The sequence below is a fragment of the Hyperoodon ampullatus genome (genome assembly GCF_949752795.1).
Source record: "Hyperoodon ampullatus genome assembly, chromosome: 11".
Classification (NCBI taxonomy): domain Eukaryota; kingdom Metazoa; phylum Chordata; class Mammalia; order Artiodactyla; family Ziphiidae; genus Hyperoodon; species Hyperoodon ampullatus.
Window position 1 is genome coordinate 50,319,250 of NC_136924.1, and position 23,943 is coordinate 50,343,192.

Below are 23,943 nucleotides of genomic sequence, written 5' to 3' on the forward strand. Positions count from 1 at the left end.
CATTACTAATCTAATTTATTTCTATATATCAGGTGTATTTTGACTCTCTTATACTGAGACATCTGGTGATTTGCAACTTGACTCTTCACCCACTCCAGGCTTCCATCTATTAAAATTCCAGGATTAAAATGGGTTAAGTTTCAAGTTCACTTTTAAAATACCATCTGTAGGCCTACAAAGAAGAGACTAGAACATACGTCTCTTTACAATGACTTGTCTGAACTCCATCCCTGAAAACTAAAATTTCCAGCTAATTCCAGAGAATCTGTAGCTAGATATGTATATATGAAGAGATAGGGATGGAAGAAGGGATGAGGAGAAGACAGGAAGAACTAGTCCAAATTGATAGATAAATGAAGTTCTAAAACCGACTTGCAATGTGATTAGGTTTCTAGGTAGGCTTAAATTAACCCCGGACCTTAAACCTTCTTAAAAGCCAGATACAAACTTTTACAGATACAAACTTTTGCGACTGACCCAGAGGAAAATTCCAACCATCTCTCTCTGGCATTAGAGAGAAAAAAAACCTTTACAAACCTTCTTGAAGCCAACTTCACTCATTCTTCACACAACCCATGGCTACCAGATGGAGATTCAGGAAAAATAAAATGCTCAGGGGACCAGTACTACTCCGTTCTTTGTGTTAACCACACTCTCCAGGAAATTCATCATCATCTGGACCTTCACCCCATTTCTACAGTGTATTCTACTAATCTGAACCAATTTAGAAAACCACCTCCACACCATCCTTTCTATTATGTCATGTAGAAATCACAGCAAATTCTCTATATCCTAGATTCCTAGGGAATATATAGGATATATTTATTTTCCCTCATTCCTTTATTTCCTGCACAGTCTCCCCAGTTTCTTGCCCTAATGAAACCTGGCTATTTTCCCCAAGCTGCTGCTTCTGTAGTCCTCTCATGTGAAGGCTATTTTTCCTTTCATACTCACCTTGGGATCTGGAGGTTGTAAATATTTTCTAAGTTTGCCACTGCTACTTCCAAACCATTTCTTCCTCCTCTACCTCCCCAAATCCCATCTCCTTTGAAGTTCATGCCATCACGCTGTACTATTTGCTGCCATACTCTCTCTGGTCCCAGGACAATTCTTCTTCATTCACTGATGACTTTAATACCAGGCTTAAAATCTACTATCCAGCATGACCTCCATGACCATCCATATGGATCATCCATTTAACATCACTGTCCCTCAGTTCCTCAATCTCAACCTCACACCATTTCCACTTCATCTCGGTCATAGCTTTGACTTTCTCATCACCAAAAGTTGCATCACCTTTAAGCATCTGGCTCTCTGATTATTCCTGCTGTCCTTTTGTCACCTCTACTTTAGGACTTCCATTCCAGAAATTCTTATACACTGTGAAGGTCTCTAATCTCTGCTTCTATTACTAGTCCACTATAGTCCATTCTCCACAGAGTAGCCAGAATGATGATTTAAAAGGTAACTTAAGTCATATCACAACCCCCTTTTAAACCCTCTAATCACATTTATAATAAAATCCAAATTACTTACCCTGGCTTCCAAAGACTTCTAAGATCCTGGACTCTGTCTATTCTCCAAATTTATCTTGTACCTTTTTCCCATTATCCACTATACTCCAGCTTCACTGGCCTTCTTCAGTTCCTTTGTGCCAACTGTTCCTGTTGATTAAATCAGCACTTCCTCAATAACATCCTCAAAGAGGTCTTCCTTTACCAATAGTCCAGAGGAACCAGCAAGCCACTATTTTTCACAAAATCCTATTTAATTTTCTGCATAGCATTTCTGTCTAATAATTTTCTTCACTATTTATTGTATACCTCGCCCAACTAGAATGTTTGTTCCATGAGAACAAGAACCCTGTCAGCCTTATTCACTGATTATCTCACAATTAGAACAGTGTCAAGCACATAGTAGGCACATAATCTATACTGACTGTTGAATAAATGAAACAGCTAGTACAAATAAACAGCTGTAAGAGTGAAAAGGAAGAAAGAAGAAATAACTTTTGCCTAGAATAATCAGTAAAGGCATAATGCAAGAAGTGGCCAAGTCTTCAAAACAGTTCAGGAGACAGAAATGAGGCAAAGACCTATCATAAGTGATGCACAAACAACATATGCAATGTGTTAGAGAAAACTGAAGAGCCCAGATACAGAGCAGTAGGAGAAAGTGTTTTCTAGTACAGTTCTGGAAAATACAGCTGGATTAGTGCCGATCAAGGTAAGATACTGAACACCTTGTCAGGGACTTAGAATCCACTGAGTGGTCAATGGATGGCCACTGGAGGTGTCTGAATAGGAAAATGACACAATCCAAAAAGATGTTTTAGTAAGACGACTGATAGCACTGTGCAGGATGAATCTGATGAAGAGTTAGAAGAGTTGGAAAGCAATGAGACGTGATCAAGAGCTCAGCTGCTGGATTGGCCTTGGAAAGAATAATGACCTACTCTTTACCCAGTAAAAGGAAGAAGATATGAAGACATTCTAAGCCTTTACCCAGTAAAAGGAAGAAGATACGAAGACATTCTAAGCTAGTGGCATAGGGAGAACAACTTGAGGAGAATACAGTGATGAGGGAATTATTACAACCAAGCATCTCAGTAAGAGTGGAACCGTGCTGAAAGGCAGCCAAGGAACCCACGTGGAGTTAAGCACACACGTGCAGTGTTCCCAGTCAACAGATGCGTTGAAGAGCTTGCGGGGCGGAGAGAGAGGGGGTAGTCTGGCTGACCCGAGGCTGGGGAAGTGCTGGCTAAGGGCAGAGTCTGGGAAGGTGTTAAAAAAAAGGAGGCCAGTAGCGCCTCCAGTTCCTTCCACTGCCGTTGCTCCGCCTGACTCACTCCTACTTCCTACTTCTGCCACCAACCACCAGGACTAACGTCCCCTGCTGCGTAGCCTTCAGGCTCATTCAAAAGTACCCCGGACACGGCCAGCAGCTCCACTGGCTTCTTCTCCTCCCCCAGCCCCGCCTACCCCAAGACGCTATACTAGCTCAGGTCGCCCTCCTCTTGGGGACGAAGGGGCAGGGTCCCAATGCCTATCTTGTCATCCCCCCATACACAAGCCCCACTTGGCGCAAGAAACTCAACCCGGTCTACCTCACGTCCAGGTGAAGGCATTCCTCTGCACTACGCTGTGCGCATGACCGGAAGCCTTAAAATATTTAGCCTCCGACACGGACTATTTAAAGGGCCAGGCTCCCACTTAAAGAAATGCCTTAAAAGAGACCCGGAATTTCTCACGCTGTGGAGCCGCCTGGAGGCACAAAGAGGAAGAGGGCAGGACGGGGGTGGGGACGGGGCGGGCCTGGGCGGGGCCTGACGGGTTGGGCCTGCCCCAGCCATTCCTAGGGTTCCTCGACCGCCGGCTCAGCCCCGCGGCGCCCCGCCCGCCCCCCGCTCCCCGCGCCTGGGCAGGTAAGGGATTCCGGCCGTGCGCGCCACCTTCTCCGCGAGGTGTCCGAGGTCCGAGAACCGGCCTCGGCCCCTCTGCCCCAGGGTTGTGGAGGGACGGTTCGGAAGGAAAATCGCCTTATCTTCAGCCCAAGTGAGAAAAGGTAGAGAGGAAGTAGGTTGCGTGGGCAGCAGTTGCTCCAGGATGAAGACGTGGGTGGGTCCCTGGGGATCAGAAAGTTAGTGGTACCTGTGGAGGACCGTGGGGCGGGAAGAGACGTCACCTGGTGGCTCGGTCAGACCGCGCCTGGAATTTCTCAACTCCCGGGCGGTATGTTCCGAGAACCCGTTTACGAAATGAAATATCTTTTCCTGAGAACCAGGAAGTAAGACCAGCACCCGGCGGAGATGCTCGCCGCGTGGAAAGCACTCCGAAGCCCCCCAAGATTCTAATTAGCTTGTCTGTCAGGCTTCCAGGAACTTGGAATGTGGAGCGGGGTTGTCAGTATCTTATCAGATGGGAAAAGTGTACAGACAGCCTGGAAACAAGAGAGGGAACAAAGGGATGAAAAGCAGACCTCAGAAAGCATTTTAGCCATTTAGAATGGGAACAGATGGCTCTCTTAGTGCCTCAAGAACGTGTCTGCCCAAGGAGCCCTAAGCGGAGAATATTCAGAATTGTCCTTTCCCTTTCTGGGGGTAATCCTTGAAGAGATCTGTCAGAAAGTTCAGATTTCCTTAATTCTTCTGTTTGCACACTAAACATTCATTTGAAGTTTGCTTCCGACCTGTCCAAACAGAGCTCCTGAGCTTCCAGGCTAAACTCGCTCCTGCCACAGGCTTCTCCGTCTCAGTAAAGGTGCCATCTTCTCACCCTTCACATCAGCACACAGGATCCTGTGTGCTTTACCTCAGAAAATATCCATCATCCTAGGACTTCTACCTTCTTTGCTAACTCTCCGATCCAAGCCTCCAGCACCTCCACCTGGATTATTGATGTACTGAACTAATTGGTCTCTTCCTGCTTCTCTGCCCTTACTTTAATATCCTTTATTCTCAGCAGCAGTCCCTGGTGTCCTTTTAAGACATGAGTATAGAGTGCGTCTCTCCTCTTCTCAACACCTCCACTGTCTTTTCATCTCCCTCAGAAGATAAAGTCAATCCAAAGGCTATAAGGGCCCGAGGAGACCTGGCCCCATTACCTCTCTCATCTATTCTACTTTCCTGCCCCCTCTTTTCCAGTCTTACTGTCTCCTTGCTGCTTTTCAGTGGACCCACTCCAGACCCTTGCATTTACGATTTCTTTTGCCCAGAAACCTTTCCCACAGATATCCCAGTGGCTAGCTTTCTCATTCCTTCAAACCTTTAATCAAACGGCACCTTCTTATTGAGGGCTACTTTGACTACCCTATTTAAAATTAAAACCCTTTCTCAGTTTATTTTTTTTCCATTCCACTTGGCACCATCTAATGCACTATAAAGCAAATGCTTATTACCTGTCTTTCTCTATTAGAATATAAGCTCCATGAATTCAGTTGTTTTTTTTCTTACTTAACTTATGCTTTATCTCCAGGGATCTGGATCAATATCCAGCACAAAATAGAGACTCAGTAAATATATGACGAATGTATAATATTTTGGCTTTTAAAAAATATATCCAAAATGTTTAAATACTTGCCATTGAGATAAATCAATGTTTGAGAATGGTATGTGATGTTTAATTTATGGAATACCAGCACATATCCTATTTAAGAATGGCAGCCCTATATAATTTATTAGGTCTAGAAGGTATCATGAGCTTTTGTTCTTAATGATGATATTGAGTTGTCCAAAAATATCTAGAATATTTTGCTTAAGAAAGCATGCGTAGATGATGTTTTTTAGGAAGGTTATAAGCATTTTAAAGATACTATGCTTGATAAAATAACACTCACCATGAAAAGCTTAGCTATGTTCTCAGACCTCTTAGTTCCATTCTTTCAGTTGTCCTTCACTGCTATTCTGAAAATTGAGCTTAAATACAATTCTGCACATTTCTTTTTTTTTAATGTGACATAAGAATAACTTCTGCCATACAATAGTCATTGCTACATTTTCTTTGATCACTTATTATTGATAGGATTAGGCATTTTTTAATTTAAAATCTATACAGCAACTCTTAGGTAAGACCATCTCTGTTTTTCAGATGAAGAAACCAAAGTCCAGAGAAACTGAGTTATTGACCCTGGTCACAGTTGGCTTGTGGAAGAGCTACATTAGAGCCCAGGCCCAGGCAACCTCACAGTCCATCTTCCATCCACCCCTCTACATTCTCTTCTTCTGATCAGACTGTTAGTGAAGCACAATCTTAAAACTTTATTAATGCATTTCATACAAATTTTTTGAATTTCTATTTTGAACTGTACTTTGTTTGAGAATGTGCATGCAGGTGGGGAGGCACTGGGTTCCACAAGCAGATACTCGTTTTAGTATTATTTCTTAATGATCACCTTACCTCGTATTCTTGGCTGAGTTGTCTAGTGTGAAAATATGAATAGTTTTTCTTTACCATGAGGATTAATGGTATAAGAAAATAGTCATGAAAATATTTATTTATTTGTAAACAGTATATCCTGTTCCACTTCTATTAATCCTAAATGTACTAAAGTAAAATCTTGAATACTTTGGAAGAGGTGACATTTTTTAATTTTTTCTGCACATATCCTTTATTTTCATTATAGAAAATGCAGAAAAGTAAATGAAAACAAAACCACCATATAAATCACCATCAAGAGATAACCACGGTTAATATTTTGGTGTTTGTTCTTCCAAATATGTGTTGGTGGTGATATATGGATGTATGTTTTAAGTAACATTTTAAATTCTGAAGTTTAGAACGTCCAGACTTAAATATATGGAGGAGTTGTTAGAAGGCCTTCCTTTTCTGGCATCCCTACGCTATCACCTTTGTTAGAATCTGGATGCAGGAGAGTTACAGAATTTATCCCTGGTCTTCAGATAGACTGCTCTTATTCTCAATTCTTTGTATTTTAGCTCTAGCTTTTAGGATTACTAAGCAGTTCTACCTTTACTAGCTTTGTCAATCACATTGTACTTCTTAACAATGGAGAGAAGTATAAGTAAATAAGAAAAAGTAGTGTGAATGTAGCAACTGTAAAATCTATAGGCAGATGTGATTTCTTAATTTAAAAAATCAGCCTTCTGGCATTCAGCACAGATATTCTGAGTAGCTGCTAAAGCTGAATTTGGTTGGGTCCCTGCCCAGGAGAGCACACCATCTAGGAGAGAAGGCAGACCAATAAATAATAAAATATGATAATTGTTATAATAGAAGAATAACCAGGTGACAGTTTGGAGCAAAAGAGATGACTATCAGGAAAAGCCAATAGTGCCTTTTGTGTTGAGCTTGAAGGAATAGTAGGCATTTACCAGGTGACCCTCAAGGTGCTTGAGCGATTCTTAACTTAGCCCTGGATGACCTCACCTCCTGCTTCACAGAGAAAATAACATTGTATAGGAATTCTCCCTCTTGCTTCAAATATATCTGTATCCAAACCTCTGCTTCCCTCCTGTTAGATTCAGAAGAAGAGGTTTTCTTCTATTCAAGGTTGACCCCTTCACCTCTGTTTACTATCCGTTTCATATCTTCAACCAAGTTTTGTCTTAAACCTTAAACCAGCGGTTCTCAGGGGGTGGTTGGGGTCTCTGAGTCTCTTTCAAGAGGTTTGTAAGGTCAAAATCACGTATGGGTAAAAGATTCATTCAGAGGGCAATGGATTTTAATGTGACAAAGTTCATTGATATGGTTTCAGATTCCACACTGCAGCTAACTTTCAGGAAATTGTCACTTATCAAGTTTTAGTATAGCGTCAAAGAAAAATACTACTTTGTAAAATGGCTGTTAAAATACTGCTCCCTTTCCAACTATATGTCTGTGCGAACCTGGACTTTCTTCATATACATTAACCAAAATGATATATTGCCACAGATTGAATGCAGAAGCAGATATTATAATCCAGCTGACTTCTATTAAGCGAAAAATTAAAGAGATTTGCAAAACTGTAAAAAAGTTTAACTCATATTTTGGGGGGAAATATAGTTTTTATTAAAATGTATTATGTATGCTAACATGTAGTACATTTATGATTATTTAAAATGAATTAATGAATAAGTAATTTTTCAATTTCTCAGTGTCAGTTTCTAATACGGTAAATATTGGTAATGTAACCAACATAAACAAAAGCTCTTTGGAGTCCACAACAATTTTTAAGCGTGTAAAGGGTACATAGTTTGAGAACTGCTCCTTTTCTTTCCTTTTTTTTTTTTCTTTCTTTCTTCCTTTCTTCCTTTCTCCTTCCCTTCATAGCCAGGCTTCCTGGAAAATGCATTTCTACCATGCACTCATTGCTCCACTAAAACAGTTCTTAAGTCACCCAAAGGCCTTCTGGTTACCCATCAGTATTTATTCGACCTCTCTGGGTCTTTTATACCAACCTATGGCTAATTCTAGAAATCTCTGGTATTCTACTGTCCTGGTTCTCTACTTACCTCCACGACTCATCAGTACTTTTAAAAGTTTCTTTTTTTCCCTTCATTCCTTCACATTCCATATATTCCTAATAGGCAGGCTCATATTTCTTGTTGTTTCAACCAACTATTCATGTATGAATATATGAGTATTCTTTACCTGAACCTGTCTCCTAAGCTCCAGACCATATATTTAGCTACTTAGTGCCAACTCCCCTAGGTGGTGCCAGAGGTAGACATTTCACATTTAACATGACCAGGACTAAACACATTATTTCCTCTATCATCTACATAATTACCCAAGCTGAAAAAGCCAGGAATCAGCTTCTTTGTTTCCCTCAGTCTCCTTTCCCTCTAATATCCTGAAATTACTTTGATTTGGCCTCCTAAACCTTTGGAGTTTTTTCTTCCCCATTACCCAAGTGTATACTTCTTTCTTCAGGCTTTCATTTCTAGATTACTGTAAAATTTTCAAACTGTTCTCTTTGCCTTAATATACATTCCTTCAGTGTTTCATCCAGAGGAATCCACTTAACCACATAAGATCACATACCTTTCCTTAAAATCCTGCATTGGCTCCCCTGTAACTTTTAGTATAAAGTTTAAACCCCTTGTCATAGAATATGAGGCACATGATGACTTGGTCCTGCCTACCTCTCCAATCTCATCTTTTAATGACATGCGTCCTGTGGTCCAGCCCTAACAAACTACTTGCCTTAGCCTAACCCATGCTCTCCCATGCTATTCCTGCTGCCTGGAATTTCCTTTTGGGTTTATCCCCATTGCTTTTCACTCATCCTTCCAACCTCTCACTGCCCCAAATCTGTCTTGGCATACCTCCTTCAGACTGCCTCCCTTGATGCTCCTTCTCTGGGCCCCATCTCATTGTAATTGTTTGCACCCCCTGCTAGACTGAGAAGCTTGAAAACAAAGATTTTTCTCTTCTCTGTAGCTCCCAGCACTTAGCACAAAGCCTGACATATGTGTTTATTGAGTTTATGAATGAATGAAAGGACTGGTCTTTCTAGAAAAGAGAATGACATGAACAATGCATTGAATTAGAGAAACAGGGACATATGGCATGAATTTTGGAGTCAGATATGGTTCAAGACCTAGCTCTTTCACTTACGACTTTTGTGAAATAGAGATGATAAAACGGCCTTAGTCACTTAGGATTAAGTGAAATATATAAATTCATTCATTCCTAACCCTTAACAACACCAATATCTACAAAGCGCTAGTAATTAGTTACATATTAGTGAATAAAATGAGCATAGACCCTGAATTCATGGAGCTTGTAGTCTAATGGGGGAGACCATTAGTAAACAACTAAACAAATAAATATATAATTACAAATACATTGTGCAATGATGAAAGATAATTAAGTTGAGAGTAGATGGACCTACCTAGCTGTGGTCAAAGAAGGCCAAAGAGAAGAGAATGTTAATATAAGAGGCACAAGACACAGGGAGACTTTTTGCTTCTTACTCTTCTGTAACGTGTGAATTTCATACCACATGAATCTATTCTTTACTCCAAAAATTAGTTATATTACACTTTAAAAATAAAAATATGTAGGGGAGCAGGAGAGCAATTGACAGAAGAATATCTAAATCTATTTGTTTTGATTAATTAGAAGGAAAGGTGACCACCTGCTGAGAATGAGGGAGATGGAGATCAAATAAAACCACGTGGACAGAGCTAAAGGTGTGAAATAGTCACCAAGGAAGATGAGCAAAGACAAGTGAAAGGACTAACAGCAGTGTTGAAGGCCCGATGGAAAAGCATCCCCTGAATTTGTATTCATACCAGTCTGCTCAGTTACCTGGTTCTCCACAGCTGTATTCAGCAGTGCTGGTGTACAAGTAAAACTGTGAGATTTATCCCCGGCTACAGCTCTCCAGGGTGCAGTAGCAGAAGAAAAGGGGGACTGGGGAAATAAGAGTTCTGTCTAGAGAGTAGTTAGGTGGTAAACCACAGGGTTTGCCTTAGTAGGGAATGAATTGTGATCAGGCAGATCTGATGGATTCAGAAATTGTGGCTGCACCAAGGAAGAACATGTTATGTAAAAAGTCAGTGGATAGACCATATCTTTTAATGCTGTACAAATTATTTCAAGACATTTTTTTTTACTTCCACCAAAGAGTGTTGTATAAATGTTTAATAGTAAATAAATACAGACTGAGAAAAATATTTTAAATTGAAAACTTTTTTCTTAATAGATTTGATTCCTGAATATGTTTACATGAATTTTTCTGAAAAAGTAAACTTTTTGCTCCCTTGTGTAAATTTCACTTGGAAAATGTTAGTGCCAGAACAAAAATAATCCTGTAATTTTTAAATAGATATTTAGAGATGGAGAAAAATGAAAATAGCAACTACCTGGCTTTGGAGTGTTCCTTTATTATGGTGTAATGAGTTCCCAACATTTCATAAGTTAGAGCAAAGTGTGATGTATAAGCTTACAGATGTCATCACTAAAGCTACTATAAAATTTTAATGAGAATTTTCCGTATTTTAGGAATAAAAGATGAACAAACCCATAACAGCATCAACATATGTGCGCTACCTCAATCTTGGACTAATTAGAAAGCTGTCAGATTTTATTGATCCTCAAGAAGGATGGAAGAAGTTAGCAGTTGCTATTAAAAAACCATCTGGTGATGATAGATACAATCAGTTTCACATAAGGTAACATGTAAAATTCTTTTTAAATTCTTACATCACAATCTAGAATGATTAATAGGTACAAATACTGTCTACTGCTTCAGTTCAGAAAATAAACCTCTCTCTAGGGGAGATAATGGTAATAAATCACACACACCCTTTTTTTTGTGCAATTTTTGCTTCATTCTCCAGTATATCAGCTAGGTCAATATTGTGATATTGCAAATAAGTTTTTGAGGTTAAAATCAAGATTCCAACTTTTACTCTAAATTTCTGTTTGGCAAGCCGAGTCTAGTTCACTCTGCCTCATACCTGTCATTTCCAGATTGAAGTAACATAAGAATATTTTAAGAATCTCTAGTAAAATTCTGGAGCCTAAAAGTGTGTGAGTCTCTAATTCACTTTAACAGTATATTTTAGGAATTCTTCAGATGTGACATTTTAAAGTTGCTTGTACATATACACATCTATGAATAGACTTCTTAGTTCTTAGCCAGGATTTTTCAACACTATCTTCAGATAATTTCCATCTTTCTATTTGTCTCTGCTTGATTAAGTGTAAGGTATAAGTACACATTTTATTTTTGTCAGTTATTTCAGCCCAAACCTATGTCAAAATCTGTCTTTGGAAGCAAGGGGAAAAGAAATTTATTTGTGATTTTCAGCATTAACCTGAAAAAAATCTGAAGCCTTAGTTCCCATACTAGTCCTTTCAGGAAACGTTTTCTCATATGAAGGATGAGCATCTTAAATTACTTGGAAGAAACTTAAGTTTAAACCTTGAAAACCATTTTTATAGACAGTTTGTTGATATTAACTATTTAAAACTTTGAGAGCATAGTCGAGGGAGTGGTAGTGAGGAGAAAAGACTCTTCTTTACAGAATAATGGCAGCAAATAATTATTGAAAGAATGATAGAACTAAAAAGTTACCAATTTACAACTACCAGTGAGTAGTTGATTACGGAGGGCTCATCAGCGAGTGCTAAAATCACAAGGCGAAAGGGTGTTGGTGAACAAGATATGCACATGATTTCAAAGTATTATCCACAGGTTATTTATGAATTGCAAAGGGGACAGTTAGTTTTATAGAGAAAAAAATCTGAAGTACACCTCATTAACCAAGTAGTCAAACTGGTGTCGTCAATAATGGTACAAACTGCAATTATGTGCCTTCGGATGTGATGCAGTGCAAAGGACACATTGTCATCTCTGTAGTGTTCTTACCAACAGGTTTTCACCTGAACTTAATCGTGAGAGAATAGTCAGACAAATCTAGACTGTGTGAATTCTACAAGGCATCTGACCTACACTGTGTAAACTGAGCACACAGACACAGAGATGGAGAGGGTGAGAGCACAAATGTTATCCATTGGTCATTTTGGTGAATCTAGATGAAGAACAGATGGCTGTTCATGGTATTATTCTTTCAACTTTAATGTAGGTTTGAAATTTTTTGAAATAAAAAAAATTCAGGAAAAGCCAAGTTCAAGTTTTTAAATGTTACTTTCAAAACTAGTTATTGAAGAAATTTTGAGTGAAAAACTGCTCTGTGTTTTTCCCTCAATTTAACTGAAATATAGTTAAGAACTATCTTTCTTAACTATAGAAATAAAACTATTTCTTAACTTGGGATAATTCTCCAAGTTTGTGTATATTCTATTTCTTTAAGCAGGCTGGTTTATTAAAAATCATATGGCTAACAGAGTGAGTATGTCATGTAGGGAAGTAATATAGCTTAGTAGGTTGAGAGTATACCCTTCTGTCAAGTGAGATCTGAATTTGAATCTCAATTTGTGTACAGTTTATTGACAGTGTGGCTGTAGGCTGCTTACTTTACCTCTCACGCTTCCTCTTTGGTAAATTAGTATGATATTCATAGTGTTTTCGAGAGTTAAATGGGTTCATGTGTGTGCATCCTGTAGCCGACTGTAAGTACACAGTGTCTGTCAACTTATCATCATCTTCAGCATATTTTTTCCTTCTGCCTATCTTTCCTGTTCTCTGTAATTCTTGCTGATTCTCTTGCTGTATTGTAGGAAGTGCTCGGGGCTGGGGGAGGGGATTGGGGTTGCTGGGGGGAATAATTCCTATTTACATGTTAACTCTGTTTACATACTAATCTTGTTTCTCTTTTACTTACTTTAAGGAGATTTGAAGCATTACTTCAAGCTGGAAAAAGTCCCACTTGTGAATTACTGTTTGACTGGGGCACCACAAATTGCACAGTTGGTGATCTCGTGGATCTTTTGGTCCAAAATGAGTTTTTTGCCCCTGCAAGTCTTTTGCTACCAGGTAAACTGAGCATGTCTAGGGTATCAATAATTAGGGTGGAAAGACAAGTAGCAGAAATAGGAACATTTCTTCTGAGTCTTACTTTTTTCTCGTAGTAAATGAGCCTTACATTTAAGACTCCTTTTCATTCTTTCAACTCTCCCCAACTCTTTAGCAAGCACGCCAGACACTTCAGACTTGCTGCTAAGGAAATGAAGGCTTCAGGATTGAGTCTGATCCCACCGTTAAAGTCAGGTGGTTTTGTGCCAATAAGAAGTTTAGAACGATGAGAAAAAACTCTTGCTTTTTTTCACCCTCAACTTCCACTCTGATGGGACTCTGTGATCGTGAATTCCTTACATTGTGTTCCAGTTGGCTGGTGTCTAGTTGCCTTCCTCATAAGCTACTTTTTCTCCCTTTGATGCCATTTACACCAGTGGTACTCACCCTTCAGAGGGCATAAGAATCGCCTGGAGTTCTTGTTAAACATGTAGCTTCCCAGGCTCTACTCTAGACCCCATTATCAGAATTCTTGAATTAGGTTCAAGGTCTAAGTTTTTAAACAACTACTTCAGTGCTTCTGTTGCAGGTGGCTTACGAACCACTTTTTGGAAACACTGCCTTACCCATCCTTATCAAAATTTACAAATTCTTACTAGGTAGCTTCTTGTGTAGTGCTGTGAAAATGTCGGGCTAACGTGCGGAAACTGGAATGATGTTAAGTGAACCAAGTTCCTAATTTAACTTTTTCACAAACACTTTTTCTAATGGAATGACAACTTGTATCTTATTTCATTTGTTAGATGCTGTTCCCAAAACTGTTAATACACTGCCTTCTAAAGTCACTGGAACAGTTCAGCAGAAATATATGCCCCTCTATGGCAAAGACAGGATATCTGTGATATCTGATGAGAATACTGAACAAAACTATATGCCACCTGACTCCTCGTATCTAGAAAATAGAAGTTTAGAAGTTAGTGATACACGTAAGTAATACTTGCAGTGCTTTATACTAGTGGGTTTGTTATTAAGACCATCACTGCTTTAAAATCAATCTCTCCTTTTGTTTGTGCACTCTGATAATAGCTCTTTTGTGGTTGTTTTTTTCCCCTAATTTATTAAGCATCATCTTCATTGTATTAGTCACTGTTATAAGTGAGTAGAGGCAATAGGCCATATGAACGACCACAGAAGCTCTGAAAAAAAAAAAAGTAAATATTTACATAACTTAAAAGGGTCATTTTGTAAAGAAAATAAGTGACTTGAGTTTTAAGTGGAGGACCACCAAACAGAATTCTCAAGGTAAACCTTAAAATTTGTATTTTAAAAATGGTTTTACTCTCTTCCACTAATACAAAATTGTAAATATTTGCATATGTATGAAATATCCAAATTGAGAAAATACTGAAGTTATTAAAACCAGTTTCCTTTTTACTGAAGCCCTTTTTTTCTTATTCTATTGACATTATAGGTTTTCACAGTTTTTCATTTTATGAATTGAAGGATGTCACAAATAACTTTGATGAACGACCCATTTCTGTCGGTGGTAACAAGATGGGAGAGGGAGGATTTGGAGTTGTGTATAAAGGCTATGTGAACAACAGGACTGTAGCAGTGAAGAAGCTTGCAGCAGTAAGTTATATTTTCAGGAAGACAAAGAATTAGAGGAAGAGTTGCTTCTTAGTGTGTTATATAATAAATTTTAAATTAATCTTTAGGAAATATATGATTTCAGTGTGTATTTTCTTTAAATAAACATCATTCTAAGCTGGCAGTTCTTAACATTTAAAAATTTGTTGAAAGCTATGGACTCTGTCGCTCTAAAAAATGTAGTTATATACACATACGTACAATTATACATATAATTTGGGGAGAGTCACAAAATAGAGAAGCTGAACTCTACACAGTGCTTCATGCATGATCAATATTAAAATGGTAAGATTCTAAAAAAATTTTATAAAAATAGCTTCCTTGTATTACTTTTCTCATTTAAAAATAAAGTTTAGAAAATATACAATGGGCTTCCCTGGTGGCGCAGTGGTTGAGAGTCCACCTGCCGATGCAGGGGACACGGGTTCATGCCCCGCTCCAGGAAGATCCCACATGCCGTGGAGCAGCTGAGCCCGTGAGCCATGGCCGCTGAGCCTGCACATCCGGAGCCTGTGCTCCACAACGAGAGAGGCCACAACAGTGAGAGGCCCACGTACTGCAAAAAACAAACAAACAAACAAAAAGAAAATATACAATAAGAAAAAATTTTTCTAATTCTTATCTGCATCCTTTGTTCCCATTTCTATTAGAGTGTTTACCATTTACTTATTGATTTGTTATATTTTAAATCTATTATTATATTCTAAAAATACCAATACAATACAAATTTATACAATAAATATAGTCACCCTTTGTCATATATGTTGCAAATACTTTTGCAGGTCTTGTTTTTCTTTTTGCCTTCAAATTTGCTTATGTTTTCTATTACATTGAATTTTTTTTCCAGAATGTTTATGCAGTGAAGTCTCATATTATTTAATTTTGTTCCCACAATGACTCAGTGAGGTTTATGTAGTTACATGGTTTATAAGGTTTTCTTCCTTCCACTCACCAGCCATGAGACCTTGAGCAAATTGCTAATATTTCTAGTTCTCAGTTGTTCTATAAGATGGGGAGAATGATGCCTCACTATTTTAAAGAAAGCAGAATCAGCTAGATGATCTCGTGTGCCCCTTTTAGCTTTAGGAGACTTGGGGTTATTGTATTGTATTATACTGTATATTATTTTATTTTTTCAGATGGTTGACATTAGTACTGAAGAACTGAAACAACAGTTTGATCAAGAAATAAAAGTAATGGCAAAGTAAGTTAATCTGGCTGTGTGGTACTGTGGAAAAAAGTAGGACAAGGAGTAAGGGACCTGTTTCTTACCTAGAGTGTGCCATGAACTAGTGATATTTTCAAATATGTAAATTAAAATAGTTTAGAGAACTTGAAAGAACTTTGACTCTACAATTCTGTGACTACATATACTCTTTTGTATGTGTGTAGATTAAACAGCAGTCGTTATTCTAAATCATGGGAAAATTACATGGAATTTCAACTAACTTCCATTATTGTGTTTTCTGCTCCCAAAGTTCACAAGAGATAAATTGTAGATATAATATATATGTACATATATGTGTAAATACATATATGTGTAAATATATATATATATATGTGACAAATAGTCCCTTTGATATAAGTTAACACCATAAGCCAGGGAAGTGTTATATGTAAGACTGTTTAGAAGGCGTTGACTCAGTATGTTTGAAAATTGTTGGACATTATCAGGAAGAGAAGGAGAAATAAATTAGGAAATTTATTCAATAATTATAGTGATTGATACTTGAGTATGTACAATAGACCAGAAACTGCAATGTATTAACCAACAATTGTTATAACACCCCCCACACCCACACGGTTTTTTCCACTGAGATTTAGAAACATTAAAAACTTTGCCCAAGGCCACATAAACAATAAATATGTGGATTTCAAATCCGGATCTGTCTGACTCCAGAACTTGAGCTTTTGATCTAAAACCTTAATCGGATTTACCAATTTATTCTCATTAGACCCATTGCTGTAAATCACCAATTCTAGTTGCTTAACTTCAAGAAAGAAAGAATAGACTGGAATTAATTCATTCACAGTAAAAATAATGCACACTGAAAAAACTAAAAAGCCTTCTGTTCAGGATTTGTTCTTCGTACCCCTAACCCCTCCTAAAAGTAACTTGTTCAAAATAGATAATCAGGAAAATATTTTTAAAGAATAAAAGTCAACTCTTAAATATATCACTCAGAGATAACCACTGCAAGTATTTTGATGTACTTCCTTCATGATGAGTGTGTAGTGTTTTTCCCATGTCATTGAAAAGAATTTTAAAACATTTAAAATTATTGTATAACATTCTAGCATATATAAGGATTATAGTTTATTTAACCATTACCCTTCTAGGTTTGTTTCTAATTTTCAATATTACATATTAAAGCTCCTTTAAATCTCTTTGTACATAAATCTTTAAATACAAATCTGCTTATTTCATCTGGAGACAGTCCTAGAAGAAGAATTACTGGTTCCAAATGCATGAACTTTTTAAAGACTTTCTAAGTATTTCTCCAAATGGCTTTGTAGATAAGTTATGATAATTTATACTTCTACCACCAATTTATTACAATTTCAGACTTCACTGCTACCTCACCACCATTAAATATTACTGCTATTTTTTGATAAGTACCAATCTCTGGACCTTGCTAGCAGAATAACCTTGGCCAAGTTTCTTACCTGTCTATTCATTCTTTTTTTTTTATTTAATTTAATTTATTTTTTATACAGCAGGTTCTTATTGGTTATCTATTTTATGCATATTAGTATATATATGTCAATCCGAATCTCCCAATTCATCCCACCACCACTACCCACCCCCCTCCACTTTCCCCTCCTTGGTGTCCATACGTTTGTTCTCTACATCTGTATCTCTATTTCTGTCCTGCAAACCGGTTCATCTGTACCATTTTTCTAGGTTCCACATATATGTGTTAATATACGATATTTGTTCTTCAATTTCTGACTTACTTCACTCTGTATGACAGCCTCTAGATCCATCCACATCTCTACAAATGACCCAATTTTGTTCCTTTTTATGGCTGAGTAATATTCCATTGTATATATGTACCACATCTTCTTTATCCATTCATCTGTCAATGGGCATTTAGGTTACTTCCATGACCTGGCTATTGTAAATAGTGCTGCAGTGAACATTGGGGTGCATGTTTCTTTTCGAATTATGGTTTTCTCTGGGTATATGCCCAGTAGTGGGATTGCTGTGTCATATGGTAATTCTATTTTTAGTTTTTTAAGGAACCTCCATACTGTTCTCCATAGTGGCTGTATCAATTTACGTTCCCACCAACAGTGCAGGAGGGTTCCCTTTTCTCCACACCCTCTCCAGCATTTGTTGTTTTTACATTTTCTAATGATGCCCATTCTAATTGGTGTGAGGTGATACCTCACTGTAGTTTTGATTTGCATTTCTCTAATAATTAGTGATGTTGAGCAGCTTTTCATGTGCTTCTTGGCCATCTGTATGTCTTCTTTGGAGAAATGTATCTTTAGGTCTTCTGCCAATTTTTGGATTAGGTTGTTTGTTTTTTTTAATATTGAGCTGCATGAGCTGTTTATATATTTTGGAAATTAATCCTTTGTCGGTTGATTCGTTTGTAAATATTTTCTCCCATTCTGAGGGTTGTCTTTTTGTCTTGTTTGTAGTTTCCTTTGCTTTGCAAAAGCTTTTAAGTTTCATTAGGTCCCATTTGTTTATTGTTGTTTTAATTTCCATTACTCTAGGGGGTGGGTCAAAAAAGATCTTGCTGTGATTTATGTCAGAGTGCTCTTCCTATGTTTTCCTCCAAGAGTTTTAAAATGTCCGGTCTCACATTTAGGTCTTGAATCCATTTTGAGTTTATTTTTGTGTATGGTGTTAGGGAGTGTTCTAATTTCATTCTTTTACATGTAGCTGTCCAGTTTTCCCAGCACCACTTATTGAAGAGACTGTCTTTTCTCCATTGTATATTGTTGCCTCCTTTGTCATAGAGTATGTGACCATAGGTGTGTGGGTTTATCTCTGGGCTTTCTATCCTGTTCCATTGATCTATATTTCTGTGTTTGCTCCAGTACCATATTGTATCGATTACTGTAGCTTTGTAGTATTGTCTGAAGTCAGGGGGTCTAATTCCCTTTTTTTCCTTCAAGACTGCTTTGGCTATTCAGGGTCCTTTGTGTCTCCATACAAATTTTAAAATTTTTTGTTCTAGTTATGTAAAAAATGCCACTGGTAATTTGATAGGGATTGTATTGAATCTGTAGATTGCTTTGGGTAGTATACTCATCTTCACAATATTGATTCTTCCAATCCAAGAACATGGTATATCTCTCCATCTGTTTGTGTCATCTTTGATTTCTTTCATCAGTGTCTTATAGTTTTCTGCATACAGGTCTTTTGTCTACCTAGGTAGGTTTATTCCTAGGTATTTTATTCTTTTTTTTTGCAATGGTACTGGGAGTGTTTCCTTAATTTCTCTTTCTGATCTTTTGTTGTTAGTGGATAGGAAAACAAGAGATTACTGTGCATTAACTGTGTATCCTGCAACTTTACCAAATTCATTGATTAGCTCTAGTAGTTTTCTGGTGGCATCTTTAGGATTCTCTATGTATAGTATCATGTCATCTACAAACAGTGACAATTTTACTTCTTCTATTCCAATTTGTATTCCATTTACTTCTTTTTCTTCTCTGATTGCCATGGCTAGGACTTCCAAAACTATGTTGAATAATAGTGGCGAGAGTAGATGTCCTTGTCTTGTTCCTGATCTTAGAGAAAATGCTTTCAGTTTTCCACCATTGAGAATGATGCTTGCTGTGGGTTTGTCATATATGGCCTTTATTATGTTGAGGTAGTTTCCCTCTATGCCCACTTTCTGGAGAGTTTTTATCATAAATGGGTGTTGAATTTTTTCAGAAGCTTTTTCTGCATCTATTGAGAGATCATATGGTTTTTCTTCTTCAACTTGTTAATATGGTGTATCACATTCATTGATTTGCATATATTGAAGAATGCTTTCATCCCTGGGATAAATCCCACTTGATCATGATGTATGATCCTTTTAATGTGTTGTTGGATTCTGTTTGCTAATATTTTGTTGAGGATTTTTGCATCTATATTCATCAGTGATATTGGTCTGTAATTTTCTTTTTTTGTAGTATCTTTGTCTGGTTTTGATATCAGGGTGATGGTGGCCTCATAGAATGAGTTTGGGAGTGTTCCTTCCTCTACAGTTTTTTGGAAGAGTTTGAGAAGGATGGGTGTCAGCTCTTCTTTAAATGTTTGATAGCAGTCACCTGTGAAGCCATCTGGTCCTGGACTTTTGTTTGTTGGAAGACTTTTTTTTTTTTTTTTTTTTTTTTAGTTTCTGCTTTATAACAAAGTGAATCAGTCATACATATACATCTGTTCCCACATCCCCTCCCTCATGCATCTCCCTCCCTCCCACCCTCCCCATCCCACCCCTCCAGGCGGTCACAAAGCACCGAGCTGATCTCCCTGTGCTCTGCGGCTGCTTCCCACTATCTATCTACCTTACGTTTGGTAGTGTATATATGTCCATGCCTCTCTTTCCCTTTGTCACAGCTTACCCTTCCCCTTCCCCATATCCTCAAGTCCATTCTCAAGTAGGTCTGTGTCTTTATTCCCGTTTTACCCCTAGGTTCTTCATGACATTTTTTTTTTTTTAAATTCCATATATATGTGTTAGCATACGGTATTTGTCTTTCTCTTTCTGACTTACTTCACTCTGTATGACAGACTCTAGGTCTATCCACCTCATTACAAATAGCTCAGTTTCGTTTCTTTTTATGGCTGAGTAATATTCCATTGTATATATGTGCCACATCTTCTTTATCCATTCATCCGATGATGGACACTTAGGTTGTTTCCAGCTCCGGGCTATTGTGAATAGAGCTGCAATGAACATTTTGGTACATGTCTCTTTTTGAATTATGGTTTTCTCAGGGTATATGCCTAGTAGTGGGATTGCTGGGTCATATGGTAGTTCTATTTTTAGTTTTTTAAGGAACCTCCATACTGTTCTCCATAGTGGCTGTACCAATTCACATTCCCACCAGAAGTGCAAGAGTGTTCCCTTTTCTCCACACCCTCTCCAGCATTTATTGTTTCTAGATTTCTTGATGATGGCCATTCTGACTGGTGTGAGATGATATCTCATTGTAGTTTTGATTTGCATTTCTCTAATGATTAATGATGTTGAGCATTCTTTCATGTGTTTGTTGGCAGTCTGTATATCTTCTTTGGAGAAATGCCTATTTAAGTCTTCTGCCCATTTTTGGATTGGGTTGTTTGTTTTTTTGCTATTGAGCTGCATGAGCTGTTTATAAATTTTGGAGATTAATCCTTTGTCAGTTGCTTCATTTGCAAATATTTTCTCCCATTCTGAGGGTTGTCTTTTGGTCTTGTTTATGGTTTCCTTTGCTGTGCAAAAGCTTTGAAGTTTCATTAGGTCCCATTTGTTTATCTTTGTTTTTATTTCCATTTCTCTAGGAGGTGGGTCCAAAAGGATCTTGCTGTGATTTATGTCATAGAGTGTTCTACCTATGTTTTCCTCTAAGAGTTTGATAGTTTCTGGCCTTACATTTAGGTCTTTAATCCATTTTGAGCTTATTTTTGTGTATGGTGTTAGGGAATGATCTAATCTCATACTTTTACATGTCCCTGTCCAGTTTTCCCAGCACCACTTATTGAAGAGGCTGTCCTTTCTCCACTGTACATTCCTGCCTCCTTTATCAAAGATAAGTTGGCCATATGTGCGTGGGTTTATCTCTGGGCTTTCTATCCTGATCCACTGATCTATCTTTCTGCTTTTATGCCAGTACCACACTGTCTTAATTACTGTAGCTTTCTAGTATAGTCTGAAGTCAGGCAGCCTGATTCCTCCAGCTCCGTTTTTCGTTCTCAAGATTGCTTTGGCTATTCGGGGTCTTTTGTTTTTCCAAACAAATTTTGAAATTTTTTGTTCTACTTCTGTGAAAAATGCCAGTGGTAGTTTGATAGGGATTGCATTGAATCTGTAGATTGCTTTGGGTAGTAGAGTCATTTTCACAATATTGATTCTTCCAATCCAGGAGCATGGTATATCTCTCCATCTATTTATATCATCTTTAATTTCTTTCATCAGTGTCTTATAATTTTCTGCATACAGGTCTTTTGTCTCCTTAGGTAGGTTTATTCCTAGATATTTTATTCTTTTTGTTGCAATGGTAAATGGGAGTGTTTTCTTGATTTCATTTTCAGATTTTTCATCATTAGTGTACAGGAATGCCAGAGATTTCTGTGCATTAATTTTGTATCCTGCTACTTTACCAAATTCATTGATTAGCTCTAGTAGTTTTTCGGTAGCATCTTTAGGATTCTCTATGTATAGTATCATGTCATCTGCAAACAGTGACAGCTTTACTTCTTCTTTTCCAATTTGGATTCCTTTTATTTCCTTTTCTTCTCTGATTGCTGTGGCTAAAACTTCCAAAACTAGGTTGAATAAGAGTGGTGAGAGTGGGCAGCCTTGTCTTGTTCCTGATCTTAGTGGAAATGGTTTCAGTTTTTCACCATTGAGGACAATGTTGGCTGTGGGTTTGTCATATATGGCCTTTATTATGTTGAGGAAAGTTCCCTCTATGCCTACTTTCTGCAGGGTTTTTATCATAAATGGGTGTTGAATTTTGTCGAAAGCTTTCTCTGCATCTATTGAGATGATCATATGGTTTTTCTCCTTCAACTTGTTAATATGGTGTATCACATTGATTGATTTGCGTATATTGAAGAATCCTTGCATTCCTGGAATAAACCCCACTTGATCATGGTGTATGATCCTTTTAATGTGCTGTTGGATTCTGTTTGCTAGTATTTTGTTGAGGATTTTTGCATCTATGTTCATCAGTGATATTGGCCTGTAGTTTTCTTTCTTTGTGACATCCTTGCCTGGTTTTGGTATCAAGGTGATGGTGGCCTCGTAGAATGAGTTTGGGAGTGTTCCTTCCTCTGATATTGTTTGGAAGAGTTTGAGAAGGATGGGTGTTAGCTCTTCTCTAAATGTTTGATAGAATTCGCCTGTGAAGCCATCTGGTCCTGGGCTTTTGTTTGATGGAAGATTTTTAATCACAGTTTCAATTTCAGTGCTTGTGATTGGTCTATTCATATTTTCTATTTCTTCCTGAGTCAGTCTTGGCAGGTTGTGCATTTCTAAGAATTTGTCCATTTCTTCCAGGTTGTCCATTTTATTGGCATAGAGTTGCTTTTAGTAATCTCTCATGATCTTTTGTATTTCTGCAGTGTCAGTTGTTACTTCTCCTTTTTCATTTCTAATTCTACTGATTTGAGTCTTCTCCCTTCTTTTCTTGATGAGTCTGGCTAATGGTTTGTCAATTTTGTTTATCTTCTCAAAGAACCAGCTTTTAGTTTGGTTGATCTTTGCTATCGTTTCCTTCATTTCTTTTTCATTTATTTCTGATCTGATCTTTATGATTTCTTTCCTTCTGCTAACTTTGGGGGTTTTTTGTTCTTCTTTCTCTAATTGCTTTAGGTGCAGGGTCAGGTTGTTTACTCGAAATGTTTCCTGTTTCTTAAGGTGGGATTGTATTGCTATAAACTTCCCCCTTAGAACTGCTTTTGCTGCGTCCCATAGGTTTTGGGTCGTCGTGTCTCCATTGTCATTTGTTTCTAAGTATTTCTTAATTTCCTCTTTGATTTCTTCAGTGATCACTTCATTATTGAGTAGTGTATTGTTTAGCCTCCATGTGTTTGTATTTTTTACAGATCTTTTCCTGTAATTGATGTCTAGTCTCATAGCATTGTGGTCGGAAAAGATACTTGATACAATTTCAATTTTCTTAAATTTACCAAGGCTTGATTTGTGATCCAAGATATGATCTATCCTGGAGAATGTTCCATGAGCACTTGAGAAAAATGTGTATTCTGTTGTTTTTGGGTGGAATGTCCTATAAATATCAATTAAGTCCATCTTGTTTAATGTATCATTTAAAGCTTGTGTTTCCTTATTTATTTTCATTTTGGATGATCTGTCCATTGGTGAAAGTGGGGTGTTAAAGTCCCCTACTATGATTGTGTTACTGTCGATTTCCCCTTTTATGGCTGTTAGTATTTGCCTTATGTATTGAGGTGCTCCTATGTTGGGTGCATAAATATTTACAATTGTTATATCTTCTTCTTGGATCGATCCCTTTATCGTTATGTAGTGTCCTTCTTTGTCTCTTCTAATAGTCTTTATTTTAAAGTCTATTTTGTCTGATATAAGAATTGCTACTCCAGCTTTCTTTTGATTTCCATTTGCATGGAATATCTTTTTCCATCCCCTTACTTTCAATCTGTATGTGTCTCTAGGTCTGAAGTGGGTCTCTTGTAGACAGCATATATATGGGTCTTGTTTTTGTATCCATTCAGCCACTCTGTGTCTTTTG

General features: G+C 37.6%; 1 protein-coding gene across 2 annotated transcripts in view; it reads left to right on the forward strand.

Annotated features, from left to right (window-relative positions):
• Nucleotides 1-10,457: 10,457 nt before the first annotated feature.
• IRAK4 (interleukin 1 receptor associated kinase 4) overlaps nt 10,458-23,943 on the forward strand; it is a gene marked incomplete at its 5' end in the record, with an annotated part of 28,996 nt that continues 15,510 nt past the window's right edge. Inside the window, 5 exons of one of the 2 annotated variants that reach the window (XM_079715996.1) lie at nt 10,458-10,618; nt 12,743-12,888; nt 13,671-13,853; nt 14,339-14,499; nt 15,657-15,721. In XM_079715996.1, the coding sequence (XP_079572122.1) occupies nt 10,458-10,618; nt 12,743-12,888; nt 13,671-13,853; nt 14,339-14,499; nt 15,657-15,721 (716 nt within the window). Of the gene's footprint in view, nt 10,619-12,742; nt 12,889-13,670; nt 13,854-14,338; nt 14,500-15,656; nt 15,722-23,943 lie in introns of those variants that run through there. The other variant, XM_079715997.1, reaches the window with a different exon arrangement.